The sequence below is a fragment of the Planococcus citri genome, chromosome 1, assembly GCF_950023065.1.
Source record: "Planococcus citri chromosome 1, ihPlaCitr1.1, whole genome shotgun sequence".
In the NCBI taxonomy this organism is placed as follows: domain Eukaryota; kingdom Metazoa; phylum Arthropoda; class Insecta; order Hemiptera; family Pseudococcidae; genus Planococcus; species Planococcus citri.
Genome location: NC_088677.1, coordinates 73,421,284 through 73,439,453, shown reverse-complemented (window position 1 = coordinate 73,439,453; position 18,170 = coordinate 73,421,284). Strand labels below are relative to the sequence as shown.

The following is an 18,170-nucleotide window of genomic DNA, read 5'->3' as shown; positions in this document are numbered from 1 at the left end:
ATTACATATTGACGAGGAAAAAAATTCGCCAACGCCCTGCAGCCACATATACGTTAATTTTTCGACAATCGACAGCTGCCAAATATCTCTATTACAAGAAGTGTTCTTCAGAGGTCTAGGGTTCCTCTTAATAATAATACGTAATATTTTTTTCAGTTTTGTTTTTACCTATTTACAAATTGTATTGGTCATAAATCACGACATCATTTATATTTCCCTCTATTGAATCGAATAGGTACCCTAAATTGCGAATTTCGTCGACTAATAAATTAGCCCATCAGCACCTTCATCATTCTCATATGTAGGTATCGTATCGAACCGAATAATTGTGAACTATACGTGATGTGCGAGTATTAGTATATTATAATCGGTTACCGATGATAATAATACGTTGTCCGAAGAAGAATAAATTTATAAGTACCTTGAGGCGGTATCATGTCGTATATACGAATTCGCATATTGCCATCGCCACCGTCTCTCGTGAACTTCGATCTTCTCTCTTCTCTGTATCGTCGTTTGTATAATAAACTTATTACAATGTCGATCGTGTAAATAAGTATCTATTATACCAAAGTTGATCAATTCTTCTCGGAATTTTTATAATTACTTAATTAACTCGGATCTGGTTGTGAGAAGGATTCTTGCGGAATTTCTTTTGGGAATTCGATGTTTCGAAGAAAGTAAAGCTCAGTGGCTAACTTGATTATGTAAATTTGTTTTGAGGTTTTTCGAGCAGATGAATACTTCGAAATTTTAGTCATCGATAATTTCAAGTAGCGACAGAACGATTACAAATCTTTAATAAGATCTCGTTCGTGAACGAATGTGTTGAAATTCATGATGACGATTTTCACCAATAGGCTATTTAATTGTCTCTAAGTATCGTAGGTACTTACGTAATCTGGGTTCTACCTCTGTCTAAGTAGGTACCTACTTGGACAGGAATTTCAGCCAGTTAGGGCAAGGGTGTGTTTCTATTCTCTGGTAAAAGTCTGGGAATATTGTTTTTCTGGAAAAGCAGGAGGTTCCCAATTCTCTGGAGAACCTAGAAAACCGGAAAAAGTCAGGGGATTTTCCCCTTCTGATGAAAGGGCCGAAAAATTTGAAATTTTTACTCCAAAATCATGAAATTTCTCAAAATTTATTTGAACTGCAGTATTTTTTGAACGACGGTGAATGCTGGAATTCTGAGGGAAATCCAAAAGAAAGAGTCTAAAATGGCGAATACATGTACTTCGCTTCATATTTCATGGGATTTCTTGAGGTCTTGGGGTAGGGTGTTTAAATTTATAACATTGATTTAATTACACGTTGTTGTGAGCATATTCAATTTTTTGGCCAATTTTTAAGATGATTTTTTTTTTAAAAGAATAATATCTACATTCAACATACGAGTAGGTAAGAGATTATTTACTTATTCGCACTTAGTATTTTTGTACAAAATGCAGATTAACATGATTCATATCGAAAAACAGAAATTCATTTTACCTACATACATTCGTTCAACAAATGAGATCAATTTATATTGGAATATGACATTTCATTTCAATAATTTCATCAAAATGTTTCTTAGGTATTTCTCTCTTTTACAAAATATGCTATTATCAGCATCAACAATTTTCAAAACAAATATGATTTGTAATAAGTGAGCAATCACCAATCAAAGATTTCAAGAAACAACTTAATAGTAGAACCAGTCCCTCGGGAAAATGATTGGGTCTGATTTGATCTGGACATTCCACAGGTCTAATTAGATCTGACTACACCAGATTAGATCCATTCAGACCTGATTAAATTTGATAATTTTCCCCTCGGGTATCAATCGACAATACAGAACATCATCTAATTACTGAATTTACCCTCTCATAAGAGGTAGGTAATACTCAGATAGGTAGATGAATGATGATTTCCAAGTGCTATGAAAAAGCATAAAAATGCAGTCTTGTCACTATACGATTTAACACAAAGGCCTACAGAAATTAAATAGGTAATGATAATACTTAAATCTACCAGCATAAACAACCAATAGAAATGATTTTCCATATAACAATAAAATATCTCAATAAGTATAAAATTCACATTGAAATGATGATAATTTGCTATCAAATGCATAAAATTTGATGAAATTGAAAACAATAAAAAAAATGCAATTACAAAGTATTTAAGAGTTATTAAATATATCGAAAGAATATGATCCAATAAATAGTATTCAGTAATGTAAACAAGAATGGGAAAAATATCCTTGAAAAACGATCGATATTAAGAGCTTGATTACGACTTCTGAGCGCATTGAATTTTGGAGTTTTGCGAGAATGTTTTGGACAAGCAGCTGCTGCAGCTTGAGCTAACATCATGTGAGTTTCATTCTGAAATTATACAATAAAAGTTGATTAAATATTATTACACCTACATATGGAATGTACCTACAGGAGTGTGCAAAAATATCGTGAACCCCAAAGAAAGTTTTTTTTATTAAAAATACTGGTTGGCAACATGAAGTGAAATAGATGCATATGATTGGTGGAATGTTATCACCTCAGTCCAACAACCAATCATGTGCTATCATTATTATCATTCACAGTAATCAACCAAAACATTTAAGCAGAAAACTTTTTAGGGTTACACGATATTTCTGCACACCCTATATTTATAAAATCATTTGATTAGTTCCATTAAAATGTCACAGATCCAAAATACAAACCGTAAATTCAAAAGTCTCAGGCTTAGGAGGTTCTGGAGGTTTAGGAGCATCAGCATCTCCTAATACAATGTTCACTAGACAATATTCCATTAACGCCATGAACACAAAACTATAAACAAAAATAAGATATACCTACATTAGGGTCAGTCTCTTCATATATTTCTTTTCAAATAGGTAATTCAGGTGCTTAGGTACAATTCTTACATGGTACACGCAGACATAAAAGCATCTACGGCTTTAATATAGGAAACTGGCGGCAATGCTGATTGCGATTTGGCATGCTGAGTCGACAACGTTAGTAATGAAGTTACACCCAATGTTACACGAGCTGGAGCAGCTTCAGGTTTGATCCAAAATGATATCCACTGCAAAAAATTGAAACAATAGCAAGATGAGAAGGGTCCACTAACAACTGTAACGAGTATAATATGGCAAAATGTATGTATAAGTCTGTAAGGTTTGAGAAGTTCCCCTTTCACCAGCAGCATTTTACAAGGAAAATGTCGCTAAGTGGGATTAATAGCTTTTTGGAACGGGAAATTCCACTTTTCTAAGATTACAAGCCAAAAGACTCAACGATGTACTTGAAATATGCCTTTATAATCATCTTTTCTTTTAAAACCCTTTCTTTAAAGTACGAAATACGGAACATTTTGTAATATTTGAAAAATCAATAACTACAAATTTTTGTCGAATATTTCAGTCCTTCTGTTCAGTGTGAAGAAATTTCAGCTATATTTTGTGAAATGTAGGTAACAGGTACTATACCTACCTACCAACCACAAACTTGATTTTAGTTTTTTCATCATTTAATTAAGTAGATAGGTACCTATATTGCTTCATATATGTATGTACCTATCTCTCCATCATTACAATAATAAAATAATAGTACATAAGAAGCTAATTTTTTAGATTCAATGTTAGATACCTATGAAAGTTTAATATAAACATAAGATAAGTATTGTATATGGAAGTATTATTCGAACAAGACTTACCGACATTATTACAATCAAACATGTGGGAATGTATGTGTGGAATAGATAATACCCAAGTCGTCTTTTCAAAACAAAAATTACTTCTAGACAGGTGAAGTTACCTTTTAACAATAATCAAACAAAATGCATTAAAATTACTTGCTGCCAAAAAGCCAACAATTTAAAAAAAAATAATAATTATTTATGAAGATGGTTTACCTGTAGAATAAACCTGAGTGCAGTCAGCTGTGTAATTTTTTACAAGTTCTAATTGCGGTAATTCTATGTTCTGATCGACCACAAGAGGTACATCTGGATCCCACTGGAAGACTAAATCATCTGTTGTATGCGATACTTGAAAATAAATAAAATCATAGGTAATTTTTAATCAATAGGGTAATTTACAAGTCGTTGATTGAAAAACTCACAACTTTCCATCTGTAATTTACATTCCTGAGTGTCGTGTGGATATATCATAAAATTCATCGCACAAGATAACTTCAACGTTAACCTATCAAAAGAAAAAACTGTACAATTATTTGTACACGTCATGTTCTCTAAGGAGCTAGGTACCTAATTCTTTGAGAAAAGTTTCTGCTTACTTGACCATGTATAATATAGTTTTATCTTTATACAACCACATGTAATGATTAGGAATAGTCATCGTTTGAAATGTAACTGCTTTGGCGTTTTTAAAAAATGAATCCGGTCTCCACATTTCTCTCAACCAGCCAACTTCTAATAATCTGAAATCAAAGACAAAAATTTGAAATTATTATAAAAATACAGGACAGTTTCTACATGGCTAAATCTATCTACTGTGCAGAGTAATTTGGGCCATAACACGATCTAAAAAAATTATTGCAATGACTCTAGAATTTAATTCACTGACTATAAATCTCGATTTTCCAAATTGAAATTACCTAAATTTTCTGCAATTTTCTCAGTTCAAGATGAAAATTTCTCAAAATGAAATCATTAGTTTGGAAAATTTTCCAACCCTGAGTTTGATGGTGTGAGGAAGAAGAAAAGAGAGGGGAAAAGAGGAGAAGCAATCAAAGGTCATTTTGAAATTTAGAGTATTGCTGCAACATTTCCTTCAGCCAAATTAGAAATTATCACTTTTATCCTGCTTAAAGTGCTTATAAATAACCATTCAAGATTGGAAAAATCGCAGAAAATCAGACTTTTAATTTGAATTAAAGCTTGGTATCACTTTCCATCTCTCATCAAACTTCAAGTTGGAAAATTTTCAAAACTGATCATTTTATTTTAAGAAATTTTGTTTTCTGAATTGTAAAAATTGCAGAAAATTGAAGTTTAATTTTAAAAATCAAGATTTACAGTCATCTAGACACGAATTTTGGATTCGTAGGTCGCCTGAAAAGCGGAGAGTTGGGTCAGGGGTTCCCAAAATAGTACAATTTGACTTTCTAAAATGAAAATTAGATATGAAAAGTGGGAAAATTGGAGACTTTGGTCCAAACTCAGGTTTATGGTGTAGCATAATAGCTTATATCTACACGATTTTCAATTCTTTGACATATTTACCGATACTCAGACGTCATATTTTCCGGTAACCTAAGACGATGGTCTTTCCAAGTTTGAGCAAAAAATATATCAGCAGCGTAAGTCTGAAAAAAAAAATTCACATCAAAAAGCTGCTAACGAAGGCTGCCTCCAGAGGTGTGACGAAATGATGTGTCTTGAGGAGGAGGGGAGAGGCTTAAATTCTTCCATCTGTTTTGCCAATTTTCGTAGTTTTTTACCCCAGACACCCCCTTTTCCTAAAATATGTAGTTTTCCCAGCTAATTGTTCAGATGTGGTTCGAACAATTCGTGGAAGATGGAGCTGGAAACAAAAATGTTGAATTTTTCCATTGATTTGTTCATGTTTCTGAAATTTTTGAAGTCAATTATTCCATTTTTGAAAATTTAGTAAAATTAGCTACAAAGTGTCAAAAATTGTGAAGAATTGGCGATTCGAAACGTACCTACTAAGAGAACTTTGTTCTCGATGCAAAAAGTTGGTTTTCGTGTCTTTAATAAGTAGGTATACCATAAATGTTTAATTTCCAGGATATTATAATGAGTACATATTTTTAAAAACATGAACAACGCCCGAGCAAAGCTTGGGTAAAAGCTTTCGAAAATTTGTAATTTAGAATGCCAACATTTTTCTCTTGGGGGAGGGGGACGCCTCTGGCAGTCTCGTGTCATTTAACTTCTAGTACATACCATAGAATTTTCATCTATCGAATCTAGACCCATGACGGTGACGTGAAAAAACACGGTAGTAGCTTCTCCTCCTTTTTTAGGTGGTCGCATTTTATCGTATAGCTTGGCATTTTCAGGTAAAATGTCCGAGAACACTAGTCCATTGATGAAACTACAATCGAGAAAAAAAGACACGTAAATTTTGGCCATTTTCGTCAAATTTACATTTCGTTCTCCTTTTCTCGTGTAGGTATAGGTAAAATTTAGGTACTTACGAAAAATTCATCGTACATAAAATTATACATATTTGAGCACATTTCATCGATGAAATTTCCAATATTCTGAACGTTAGTTCTGTATCGAAATTCATTTCAGTTGTTTCCATCTATCGCATTTCGAAATATGGTTTGAAATGAGCCATCTGTAACATAATAACAATGAAGGGTTGCTGGTAACTTGTACCTAAACCTACCTATAAGAAGTGCTGAAGTGCATTGTGCTAAAAAGAGGAGATACATCTACATATCTTCCAACTCACATAAAATTACATATTTGAACTGGACAAAGCTAGATCGAAAGAATTTGCAAAAATATATCACCAGTCAGAATTTCAGGAGGCATAGTGCATTTTTCGATTTTTGGATGAATTTTTAAAATTCAAATTCGAGCCAAAAATGAGAAAAAAATTTAAATTTTACCAAATTGACAACCTTGAAAATTAATTTGAAAGCAGCTGCAATGCACTCTGCACTTCAATTTCACCAGCTGAGTCGATTGAAGATGATTTCAAACCGTTTTGAAGCTCCAACGACTTTTTGGAAATTACAGTTCAAAAAAAAACGCCATAAAAGATGTTGAAATCAACTTTTTAGCACGTGTGTTCGAGATTGGTGTTTGTTAGTGACCTACTATGACCAATTACACGTCGTTTTTTTGAAAAAGTTGGAGAGTTTCTATTTTTTTGACATGCTGAACAAAAAATAATATGGTTCTGAATTGGACACACTGATTTTGGAGAAATGGCGTGTTGATTTTTCAAGTTTTTATACCAGGGAGAAGTAGATGTTGGTGGAAAGATTGCAAAGTTCCTGAGAGTCACAGGACTGATAAATAGGACCCTAAGAAGCAGTAAGGTGCGAAAAGAAACAAGATTGAAGGTGTACAATACCCTAGCAATACCAATGATGACGTATGGAAGCGAGGTATGGGCACTGAAGAAATCTGATAAAAGAAGAATAACGGCAGCAGAGATGAAGTTCATGAGGAGAACGGCAGGGGTGACTCTCAGAGACAGAGTCCCATCCGAGAAAATAACAGCAGATCTCGGAGTGAAGCCAGTCATGAAGAAGATAAAACAGTATAGGAAAGATTGGAGAAATCATGTCAAAAGGATGGAGGAAACAAGATCACCAAAACAGGTCCTCCAATATACACCAACGGGGAAGAGAAGCAGAGGGAGACCAAGGAGGAAACTCACGGATACCTCAGGCTCATCCTCAACAGGTTCCACACCGCAGCAGACAGGCCAATAGGCCTACCGCTTATAAGGAAACGACGACGACGAGATTTTGAGACCCAATTTTTTTGGAAGTGGTTAAACCTTAATATTACTAGAATTTTTATTTTTCTAACAAAATTTCAACTAACATTGATAGGCCACGTCTTAATTTTTCAATTTCTTTCAAATTTGATGGAATTTTGCGCCTCAATTTCTTTGTAAATGGTCAAAAAGACGGAATTTTTATTTATTTTTTCCCAAATTTTAAACTACCTAGCTTTGTATAGGTTGCATGATGATTTTCCATTTTTTTTTTCAATTTTGAGGTCAACATTTTTTGGAAGTGATCAAAATGGAAAATCACTGCCATTTTCGTTTTTCTCGCGAAATTTTAACTCATTTCGATAGGTCACAAGGCGGCGTTTAAAAACTTATAAGCAACCACTTTTTCTGTTGAATTTCAAAAATCCCCCCCCCCAGAATATCGGAAAATGGGGATTCTTAGGCTTCAGTCCCCTTAAATACCGGTTTTCACACAAGGCCAACCGACCCCCCCCCCCCCGTTAAACTACTCTTTCAATGGTGACGTTAAAAAAGGAAAATTACCATAGAAAATTATCTTCTAGGTGCACAGCAATCTACAAAAGCCTACTTAAGGAGATCGGTGTTTAAAAAATTCATTATTGTTAATAAATTATTTGAATTCGTTAACACACGAATAGCTAATTCATAACTCACCCCAAATTGTAAATTAACTCGGCGCCTTTTCGGTAGGAGTCAGAAAAATTAACATGTTAAAAATTCGTCGAATGAAAAACTACCCGGAAAAGTTGTTTATAAACCGAACTTTCCATATAACTGACATAATTATAACTGAGCTCATAGCGAACTATCGTTTTCACAAGCGATGACTACGTAAATGAAAGAAAACTGCTGACGTTTCGAATCTAACGTGATTATTACAAAAGCGGGGAAGAAGGTACTTGAAATTCCCCAATACCTATATTGTATTTCAATCTTTTATACAAGTTGAAATCCGTTTTTTTCTTGACCCCTCTCTAAATTGTACAAAAATTATCGAATTTTTATATGCGCGAATACCTCGCTTTCCTTTTCTTTTTTTTCAATCGTTTAATTATAAATTAATAGAAAAATAGAATAAAATTATAAAAATTATATTTATTTAAAATCACAACTTTAAAATATCAAACTTGAAATAAACGAGAAGTCTGTTTTTTTTCCAGATAGGTAACATCGTTAAAATCGTCCTTTTTTCATCAAGGGTAAAAATAATACGAATAAAAATTTACTTCAACTTTTTAAATTACATCTGTAACCTGTGATCGTCTCATCAAGATGCGAATTTAAACCAATTTTAACATCAAAATCACGCAAATGCGAGACTAGAAATTTTAAAATAGTATCCGATACGAATTTTGAGCTGGGATTCGACGACGAATTTAAATAATACTTAAACCTTTTCAAATTGGGTAAAAAATACACGATTACAGGTATAGCTATACCTATAGAAAAATGGGTATAGCATAAATCTAAAAATCGGAGTTGAACGCATTTTGAAGCCAAATATATTAAATCCACGGCGGTAAACAAGTTGCCGTTTGTAGCTTTCGGTTGATGTAATGTTAGGTTAATTAAATTAGGACAGTTTTTAGCGATGGTTCTTACTACGGTGCTATTGACACCTTCGCATGCGCTTAGGTGAATTTTGGTGTAATTTTTCGAATGCGGTTGCTTGAATAGATTAGCGAAAGATTTCGGACTAACGTTGTCCATTTTGGAAAACGTCAACGAAGTGAGATGGCTGAGTTTGGTGAGCTGCTGGATACTGTGATCGGATATATTGTAAAATGATACGTTTCGAATGAGCAATTTGTTTAAGCGGTGGCATTTTGAGATGGCGTTGAGCACTTGATCGTTTGAGCCGAGTTGTGGTTCCCAGACGTCTAGTTTGATCGTTTCCAGCGTTTGATGGTTTTTCAGTATCACCTGCGCAGGGAAACATTTCCGTGATTAGAATTAAATCTGTAGAAAAATTAAAAATTGTAGGAATCTCCCCCCGAAAAAAATATGAAAAAAACAGTAAAGAGTCTGTTTCCGTACTTTTTTAAAAATAAGAGTTAATTTTTCATTTTTTTTTAAACTGTGAATTTTGACTGTGGAAAGTTTTCTGAAATAAAACTTCAAATTTTGAGATCAATTAATGAGATGCTGAAAAATTTTGGCATTCTGGAGGACGAAGGGTTTCAGGATAAAAATGATAAGAGCTCAAGTTGAGCAAAATTGTATTTCCAATCATCTAGTATGTAGGTACCTACATAAAATTAAGTAATTTTAAACTGCTCCATTTTCAAAACATTGGCAAAAAATAGTGTCAACTTGGATATTTTTTCTCATAAACTTCTCTTACTATTATTTCACCTAGAAAATTTCAGTTCTCATGTTTCGTTTTTTTCTCCATTCAGATTCGTTTGCAACATAGCCTATTGTTTTTCTGACTTTTCATTTTTCCCAACTTTCCATATCTATGAGATTTTTTTCAATTTTAAAAATTGAGTTATCGCGTTGGAAAAATGTAGGATAGTGATAAAAACATAATAGAATCTGTGATGCTCTCATAAAAAAATATATTATTGATAATCAAGTCTCATATTTTTTTGGAGGAAGAGGGGCGGTTTGAAAAAAAAGGAGTTGAACTGACACAAAATACTCAAACTTAATATTTTATACATCCCAGAAGCAAAAAAAAAAAAAATCAAATAAGTACATAATATAGAATTTTTTTCAAATATTTTTCAAATGAAGTGAAACGAGCGATGAAAATAACAACTTTTTTATGGAAGCAAAAATTTGAAATTATAAATTTATAAAAAAAGAAAATTACTTACGATGATTTTTACAAGCGCCAATTTTTTATAGGGAATTTCTGGTTTTACATTGAAGTTTGTCAAAAAAAATAATCAAAAATATACCAGTTACAGAAGGGTAAGGAGAACCCTCTTGAAGGGATAGAGCATCGTTGGAGCTAGTTTTAGAGCACCCAGTTCGGACGTTAGAGCTGTTCCCTTCTCCCATTGAAAAAAATTATATGCGGTCAAAGTCAACAAAAATCAAGTTATATTAAAGGATGGGGCAATGGGGCATCGATAGAGCTGTTTAGAGCACATAGACCTAACGTTAGAGCAGCTCTCTTTCCTCCCTCACTCCATTAAAAAAAAAAAACATTCGCGGTTGTTGAAACAACAGCCCTATCTATGTTGCAAATTAGCACAGACGACCTTGAGCAGCTCGGCAGATAGGTCAATGACCTTAAAAATCCAGTCACACGGCCCACACGGGTCAGTGACCTTCAGAGGGCAGACATGCCGACAGACAGATAATCGAAAGGTCAGACAGACGGGTCAACGACCTACAAAAGTCAGACAGACGATCTTGTGAAACTATTATGTATTAATAGAGGGTCAATGACCTTAAGAAGCTAGACACATATGCAGGCAGACGACCTTGGGAAGCCAGACAGGCATGTAGACATTCTTGAGAGACTAGACAAATAGGCCAGTGGTCTCGAAAGGCTCGACATGTAGACAGATGACCTTGAAAAACCACACAGACGGGTCAATGACCTTGAAAGGCTGGACAGGTCGACGGGCAGACGACCTTGAATGGCCCACTGATGAGTCAATGACTTCAAGAGGGCAGGCAGACGTCCTGGGGGGCATAATTATGGGTCAATGACCTTCAGAGGGCAAACAGATGATCTTGGGAAGCTGGAGAGGTAAGTAAGTCAGACACACGAGTCAATTATCTAGAGAAGCCAGATTAAACAGACAGACAGACGACCTTGAAAGGCCAAACGGATTGTTCTATGGTGAAGGGGAAAGGAGAGTGCTCTGTAACGTCGGAATTAATACTCTAAACAGCTCTATTGATGCTAGATCCTTCAACATAATTTTTGCAGATTTTGATCGAATTGGTATTAGAGCTACCATTTTATCAGCCCTGCCTGAAAATGGGGGGAGGAATGATACATACAAGGAGGAGAGGGGAATGCTCCAACATCGGGGCTCTAAACAACTCTATCCAGGCTTTATTTTTCATCATACGTACCTACGTAGGTATAGTTTACTAACCTCGTACAATGTCGCTTTGTTCAAAATCAACCCTTGCAAATTGAGCACCCTGAGCTTGGCTTGATTCAATAAACCTCTCTCCTCGATCGATCTCTGATAATAAGAATTTTTCAACACCAAAGTATCCAAACAATGGCCAGCACCGATCTTGATACCGCCATTTTTAACGGTAGAATGCGAAATCCGAAGCGAACCGAGCTTGGCATTTTTTTCCAAAATGGTCGAAATCAAATCAGCGTCAACTTCGGTAGATATTCGTCCATAGGGGATAAACCACCCCGTACACGAATCAGCCGTCAAAGAGGTTAAATTCGTACAAGCGGGTAATACTTTCAGAATATCATCGGTATCCAATCTGCGACTAATTACTAAACGATTAATGTGCTGGGCGTATTTCTGTATGACATCGATGGCCATATTAAGGGATAACCTGGCGTCGAAATGTACATCGCGATATAACGAATTATCTCGACTGATACGCTGCCATCTCTCGCACACTTTGGCGATATCGTTCTGCAAACAAGACTGTGGTACAAATTTGAATATCTTTAGTACGATTTCTTCGGGTAGATTGTCAAACGTGGCCATTTTTCATTTCATAGTAGAATATCTGTGCAAAAAATTAGAAACGCATTTTTGTTATAAATGAAGAAAAAACACGTGAAAAACATTGAAAAGTGGAAAAATCGATTAAAAGGTTGCAAACGTTTGTCAATGAGAGTTAGGTATCCTGTGAGGTATAAATCAGAAATATTCAGCCAAATCAGATAACTAGCGTGTATAACGGAGTTTCTACTTTTCAGATTGAACATCGTATCGTACACTTTTGCGAATAATGACCCTTCAAACAACCCCCTTCTCTACGTAACCATAAAAGGGCCCAACGATAACGATGAAAAGAAGTCGCTAGGATTTCACTTTCTTTTTTTTTTTTGTAAATTGGATTGGATACACAAATGTATATGTAGTATGTACCTTCGTTTCTTACCTACACGTGTAGATAGGTACAAAAAAAGCACTTCAAAAGTGTTACGAGTAGGTATATGACAAGTTTCCTCGTATTGAAAATCCATTCAAAAGGATTTGTGCACTCGTCAATGGCTCATATCGGTGAGTATTTTTACAGGTAACTGCATTATAAATTTTTTTTTATCAATTCGATCTACCTATCTAAACCTATAGTAAATGTAGTGTACATATGTGTACCAAACTGAACAAATTGCCGATATTAGGTAGTAACTTACTTACTATGTAAACTTACCTATGTGTTTAGGTGTAAGATTGTCAATCCAAAAACGTGACGTGAAATTAACTAATGAAAGATATTTTCACCAAAGAGTCGATTTCATCGTTGATTTTGATTATTTCAGATTTTAAATCAATTAATAACATAATTTTCCATTCGATTATGACATACTTACATGCATAAAATACGTAAGACCAACCTTATCCTTGAAAGTAGTGATAATTTTGACAACACAGAACGAGGGAATTACACGCAAAAGTGGGTAAATAATTTGATGAAATTAGGAGAAAATTACGAATTTTAAATAGGTACATGTAAAAAAATTCAAAACATTTTTTATACGCTAGATTCGTATAAATTAATTCGACTTATTATACAATAAAATTTAGAACTAAAAAATTTACTAAATTCATTCATAACAGGACTTTTTTTTTTAAAAAAAATGATAAATAAATCTTTGATAATTTATCTCGAAAGTTTGTTGAACTTGGAGTGTGCACAGTGTAAACAGAGTCGAGTATGTTTACAGACGATCGTGACGTCATTTTCAAGGCGACAATTTTTCGAATCAGAGTCTGTTTTGTTAGTTTGCAGCTGGGTGGATGAAGTGCACGTGCACTGAATTAATTCGACTTGGTTTGTTGGTCACGTTAATCAAAATTATTACTCATTACTGTGATGAGTGTCAATTTTGAATTTGAATCTAATGGAATTTCATTTTTTTCTTTTTCTTGAAAAAATTATATTTTTCACTATTAACAAAAAAATGTTTAGTGACCAAAATGTTGATAAAGTAAAGTAACCAAAAGTCATTTTCAGTGACATTATAGCAGGTAACTTTTCTATAGCTAGATGGATACCTACCTACTTGAAAAGTAACCGAGTACGAGCCCTTTGAACAGGTAACAAAATTATATTGCATTGAAAAACTACAAAAATTAAATCACAAATACTTATCAACGAATAAATTGTAAGACAAACTGTAGTCTAAATTTAAAAAAAAAAAAAATTATAAAACAAATTTTTCAAAAATTCAATATTAACACGAATGAATTGATGGTATGTAAGTAATCGAAATTCGAAAAATAACGAAAAGGATTTTTTGTCGTTTCTTTTTTGGAGCACGAATTTATTCCCCTTCCCCCCAAAAAGAAATCTTTCATTTTTTGTGGGCGGAGGGGGGGGGGGATAAATGCGTGCCCCAAAAAAGAAGCGACGAAAAAATTATTTTCATTATACATACATCAAATTTCAACTAAGTACTTCTTCGTTCGTGTCAATTTTGAATTTTTGAATTTTTTAAAAATTTGTTTTAGGATTTTATTTTTAAATTTACGGTTTATCTTATTATCCATTCGTTGATAGGTAATTGAATTTTCAAAGTTTTTCAATCCGATTGAATTTTCTTATTCAAATTTCAAACAGCTCGTTCTCGGTTACTTTTCGAGTAGGTGTCTACTTGGAGAAAAGTTACCTACCTACTTACATTACTGAAAATGACTTTTGATTACTTTTTCATCATTTTGGTTAAGTACTAAAGTCACTTTTTTTGCGCAAATTGTGAGAAATATAATTTATTTTTTCATGCATCTTGGAAAAGGAAAAAAATGTTGATAATTTCAATGTTAGAGTAGGGCAGGCGACGCCTTCAAACTTCAGTTTTTTCCTTTGTTACCATTGGCATTATTAAGTATCTATTTTCGATGTGGAAAAATAAAAAGTTACTTACGTTCACTGGTTACAATTTTTTTTAAAAATTAATCCCGTCCGAACCGGTTTTCTAAAAAAGAAGCTTTAAAAACGATTTTTTTCCTCAAAAAAATCAGTGTTGAAAAAAGAAGTTTTGAAAAAAAGTTATAAACTTTCTTTGTCTTAAAACAATAGGTAGGTAAGTTGTTTTTTTCTCAGTGTTTTAATCGATTTTAAAACAGTTTAAAAACAACGAAACGGTTTAAACATCGCAACACTGATTGTCTCATCACATTAAAACCAATCATTAGTTCATGTTTTTGAAGAATGTGAAAAAGTTTCCTTATTGCTAAGATTTGATTTTCTGGGAAAATATTCGAGCTCCTTCCTAGATGAAAGAGCTCTTGATCGAATTTTTGCACATCAACTTTTCATTACCTTCAATACATGCGAGCAAATTAAAGAATGAAGATGCCCTTGCTTGCAGTTCTTAATGAGCAGGTACCTACAATCACTCCTGAATGAATGTATTCAGTAATTTGTCATCCCATTTCGGTAGCTGAATACGTATACCTAGCTGCTATGCGGTAACATCAAGTCATCGTGATGCATACCAGATTTCCTACGTAATACTCGCGGTCATCATTACCACGTTAAATGTTCTTCATTCGAGCTATGTTGTCTTTGTTTCAAGTATAGAGAAAGAGATAGGCTAGTTTGGTGATCGTTGACCCACGTTGAACTATACTCGTAAAACTGTGTAATGAGCCAACTTCGGTACAATGGCATAATTCGCGAACGCCCGGTATTGTTTTCATCACACAACCGGTAACTAGGTACTTTGTCTTCGCGTGTACTTGTTGTTCGTAATCTAATTTCGATGAAGTATGCTGTACCTCTACCTACATTGTAAAGGCTAAAATTACACTCTCGTTAGGGAACAATAGCCTACCTTATTTCGGTGATGGTCGAAGATGATCCAATCCGGAAGCACTCTTAGTTTAAGATGAAATGATTATTACATAGTATATTTATTAAATTGTTGAATTGACCAGGCAGATGCTGAAGTGCTGTTAATAACCCTTGTGGGATATTTCAGATTAGAAAAATCATGCATCGTACCATCAGTGACAAAAAATAAAACTTACCTAAGTATGACTTTACGCCAGAAAATTCTGTCTGTTATCTTTTGCGGCGACATTTCATTTTACAACATAATTCGGATTTTTTTTTTTTGATAAATGTGCTCCTTGTACGTTCTAATACGACATCTGTTTGACCCACTTTTTTCCCTCGCCCTCAACATTGAAATTTGGGGCTGGGATAGCATATGTGCCAGTAGGCGTAGTGAATTCATCTTGTTGGGACATCGTAGGACCCATGCAGTGCTACAGGTACGTGGGACACATGGGACCCCCCCCCCCCAAAGTAACACGTATTTTTACGCAAAATATTATGTTTTCAATTAAAAGCACTTTTCTTCATTATTTTAGAAATAAAAAACATATTTTTTTATAATTTTATGCACAAAAATTATCCAATTTGATTCATTAACTTATGAGAAAAAATCATGTCTTATGATATCGAACATTTTGGTATAAAAAGCTTTACAATTGGATGAAAATTTAGTCTGGAAATGAGCAAACGATATAGTGAGAAAATTCTGATTGAAATTTTCATGAATTTTTTATCGTTTTCACAAATATTTTTTCTTTACTTGAAATTTAGTCATCAATGGATTCACATTCAGAAAAATCATCGTTTTCGGCATCTAACTCACTTGCAGATACTTTGCAATTTTATCATCCGTCAATGAACGATGGTTCGGCTCTAATAATATTGTAAAAAAATCGTCAATGTTGAAAAAACAATCGTGAAAACGATCAAAAATTCATAAAAATTTGAACCAAAATTTACTCACTATTGTGTTTTTTCATTTCCAACATGAATTTTTATCCCACTACAAAGATTTTTACACCAAAATAAATTCGCGGCTTCAAGGGACACTTCGAACTATCAACAAAAAATTTTATCTATCACCCGATTTTTAGAGATTTCAAAATGTACTCTCGATAACACACTTTTTCGTGAAAATACGATATCAGTGTTGCTTTCGAGCTGGAACAAAAGTTGTAATGGATTGTATAGGGACACATCGCCGTATTCTTAGTGTGACTCAATGTCTCGCTACAACAAAATTAGTGTTCCGGGACATGATATGGATGCTGTTTAGCTTGCATTTTTCATCACTAAGTACATATAAAATATGGAGCAATTGTGTTTCATATAGCTCATCTTTTTTCCACTGCAGGATAATAGAAGTCAAAGGAATGATAAAGCATGTATACAAAAATTACTGAAATATTGGACTGGTTTTCATGATTTTGTGGGCGTTCAAACCCATTCCTCTCCAGTTTTCTTTGTGTATCTTGTGCTCCATACATGGTTACAGAGTATTTTTTTAAATTTATAGATCAGAAAATTTCCTGAAGTAGGTACCTAAATAGTTTACAGTTTACACAATGACAAAATGTTGTCAAATATTTAAATAAAGAGAAATTCTCATTTTTACAAGAGAATTCTTCTGAATAAATTTCCTATCATGAAAAACATTAATTGTTTCCTCCAGTAAAGTGGACCCCTTTATATAGTGTGGGGAGCGGAAGGGAATCAATGAATTACCGAAATTAAATTATACCTACCTATCAAACTTCCAAAAATGGCTTTGTGATGTTTGTCTGACTTTTTAGGCATACCTAGGTATTAAATGAAATTCTGTAAAAAATTAAAAGCAGAAACTGTCTTGCAATCATTGGTTATTATAATAGGGCTGGATTGTGTAGAAAGTAAAATTTTCCCAATTGGCACATTTCTGGTGATATCTGACTACTCATTTACGCAGTCAGAAATTGCCGTTTTGACAGTCAGATTTGCAGTCTGACTACAATAAACCAATCACAAACAAGTATTTTTTTGATATTCCAAGATGGTGCTGACTTGTCAGAAGACTGAGTAGAGATCTGAGTGCGGATTTAGATCCACACTCAAAACCACAGTCTGATATTGCCGTTTTGGCAGGCAGAAATTACATTTTGACTGCTATGTGGTCAGATCCGCAGTCATTATGCACTGTCCAAAAAGTGCCGTTTTATCAAGCTTCTAAGGCTCTGTGTAATGTATGTAGTATACAGAACAGCAAATTTTTCTCTAGCTCTGGCTATACTTACTACTGCCTTTATGGACACTTGATATGGCGACAATTATAGGTACCTAGCTCCTTTTCATCATAGTTCAGCCTACGACGTGGTGTAACTATACTTTGACGTAGCCTCGCATAGTTTCTGATTCTGAAGTATGACTACTAAAATAAAATAAAAGGGGACACAAACGTTTAATACCTGCTTATTCTTCTAATTCCTCTGATTCACACCTCAATTTTAACAAGTTTTACAAAAACAACTGTAACAGTTGAACAATTGAAAACCAGAAAAACATTATTTACTTACCGGATTTTTGGGTCTTCCACTTCAGTTAATTGTTTAAATAAATTTTTCATTTTTAAAAAGCTCATGTTTAATTTTTATTACAAATTCACATGTAAGTCGAGAGATATTGATACCCTCTTGATTTTAAGGATTCCATTTAGCTATGAAAAAAGTTAAAAAGGCAGATTATCAGGCCCAAAAATCCAATTTTT

General features: G+C 33.9%; 2 protein-coding genes across 2 annotated transcripts; both read right to left on the bottom strand.

Annotated features, from left to right (window-relative positions):
• Positions 1–1,509: 1,509 nt before the first annotated feature.
• On the bottom strand, positions 1,510–8,496 carry LOC135831507 (glycine receptor subunit alpha-2-like). Its single transcript, XM_065344056.1, has 11 exons — positions 8,129–8,496; positions 6,168–6,313; positions 5,914–6,064; positions 5,227–5,309; positions 4,278–4,421; positions 4,104–4,186; positions 3,895–4,029; positions 3,697–3,797; positions 2,906–3,066; positions 2,702–2,810; positions 1,510–2,366 (listed from the first exon to the last, which is right to left on the bottom strand). Exons 2-11 carry the CDS (start codon positions 6,275–6,277, stop codon positions 2,172–2,174), a joined length of 1,272 nt encoding a protein of 423 aa, XP_065200128.1. The 5' UTR covers positions 6,278–6,313; positions 8,129–8,496; the 3' UTR covers positions 1,510–2,171.
• Positions 8,497–8,701: 205 nt separating this feature from the next.
• LOC135836213 (F-box/LRR-repeat protein 21-like) lies at positions 8,702–12,147 on the bottom strand. The gene is made up of 2 exons (XM_065350894.1): positions 11,539–12,147; positions 8,702–9,397 (listed from the first exon to the last, which is right to left on the bottom strand). The coding sequence occupies exons 1-2, from the start codon at positions 12,124–12,126 to the stop codon at positions 8,702–8,704; spliced, it is 1,284 nt and encodes a 427-aa protein (XP_065206966.1). The 5' UTR covers positions 12,127–12,147.
• Between the last annotated feature and the right edge of the window lie 6,023 nt (positions 12,148–18,170).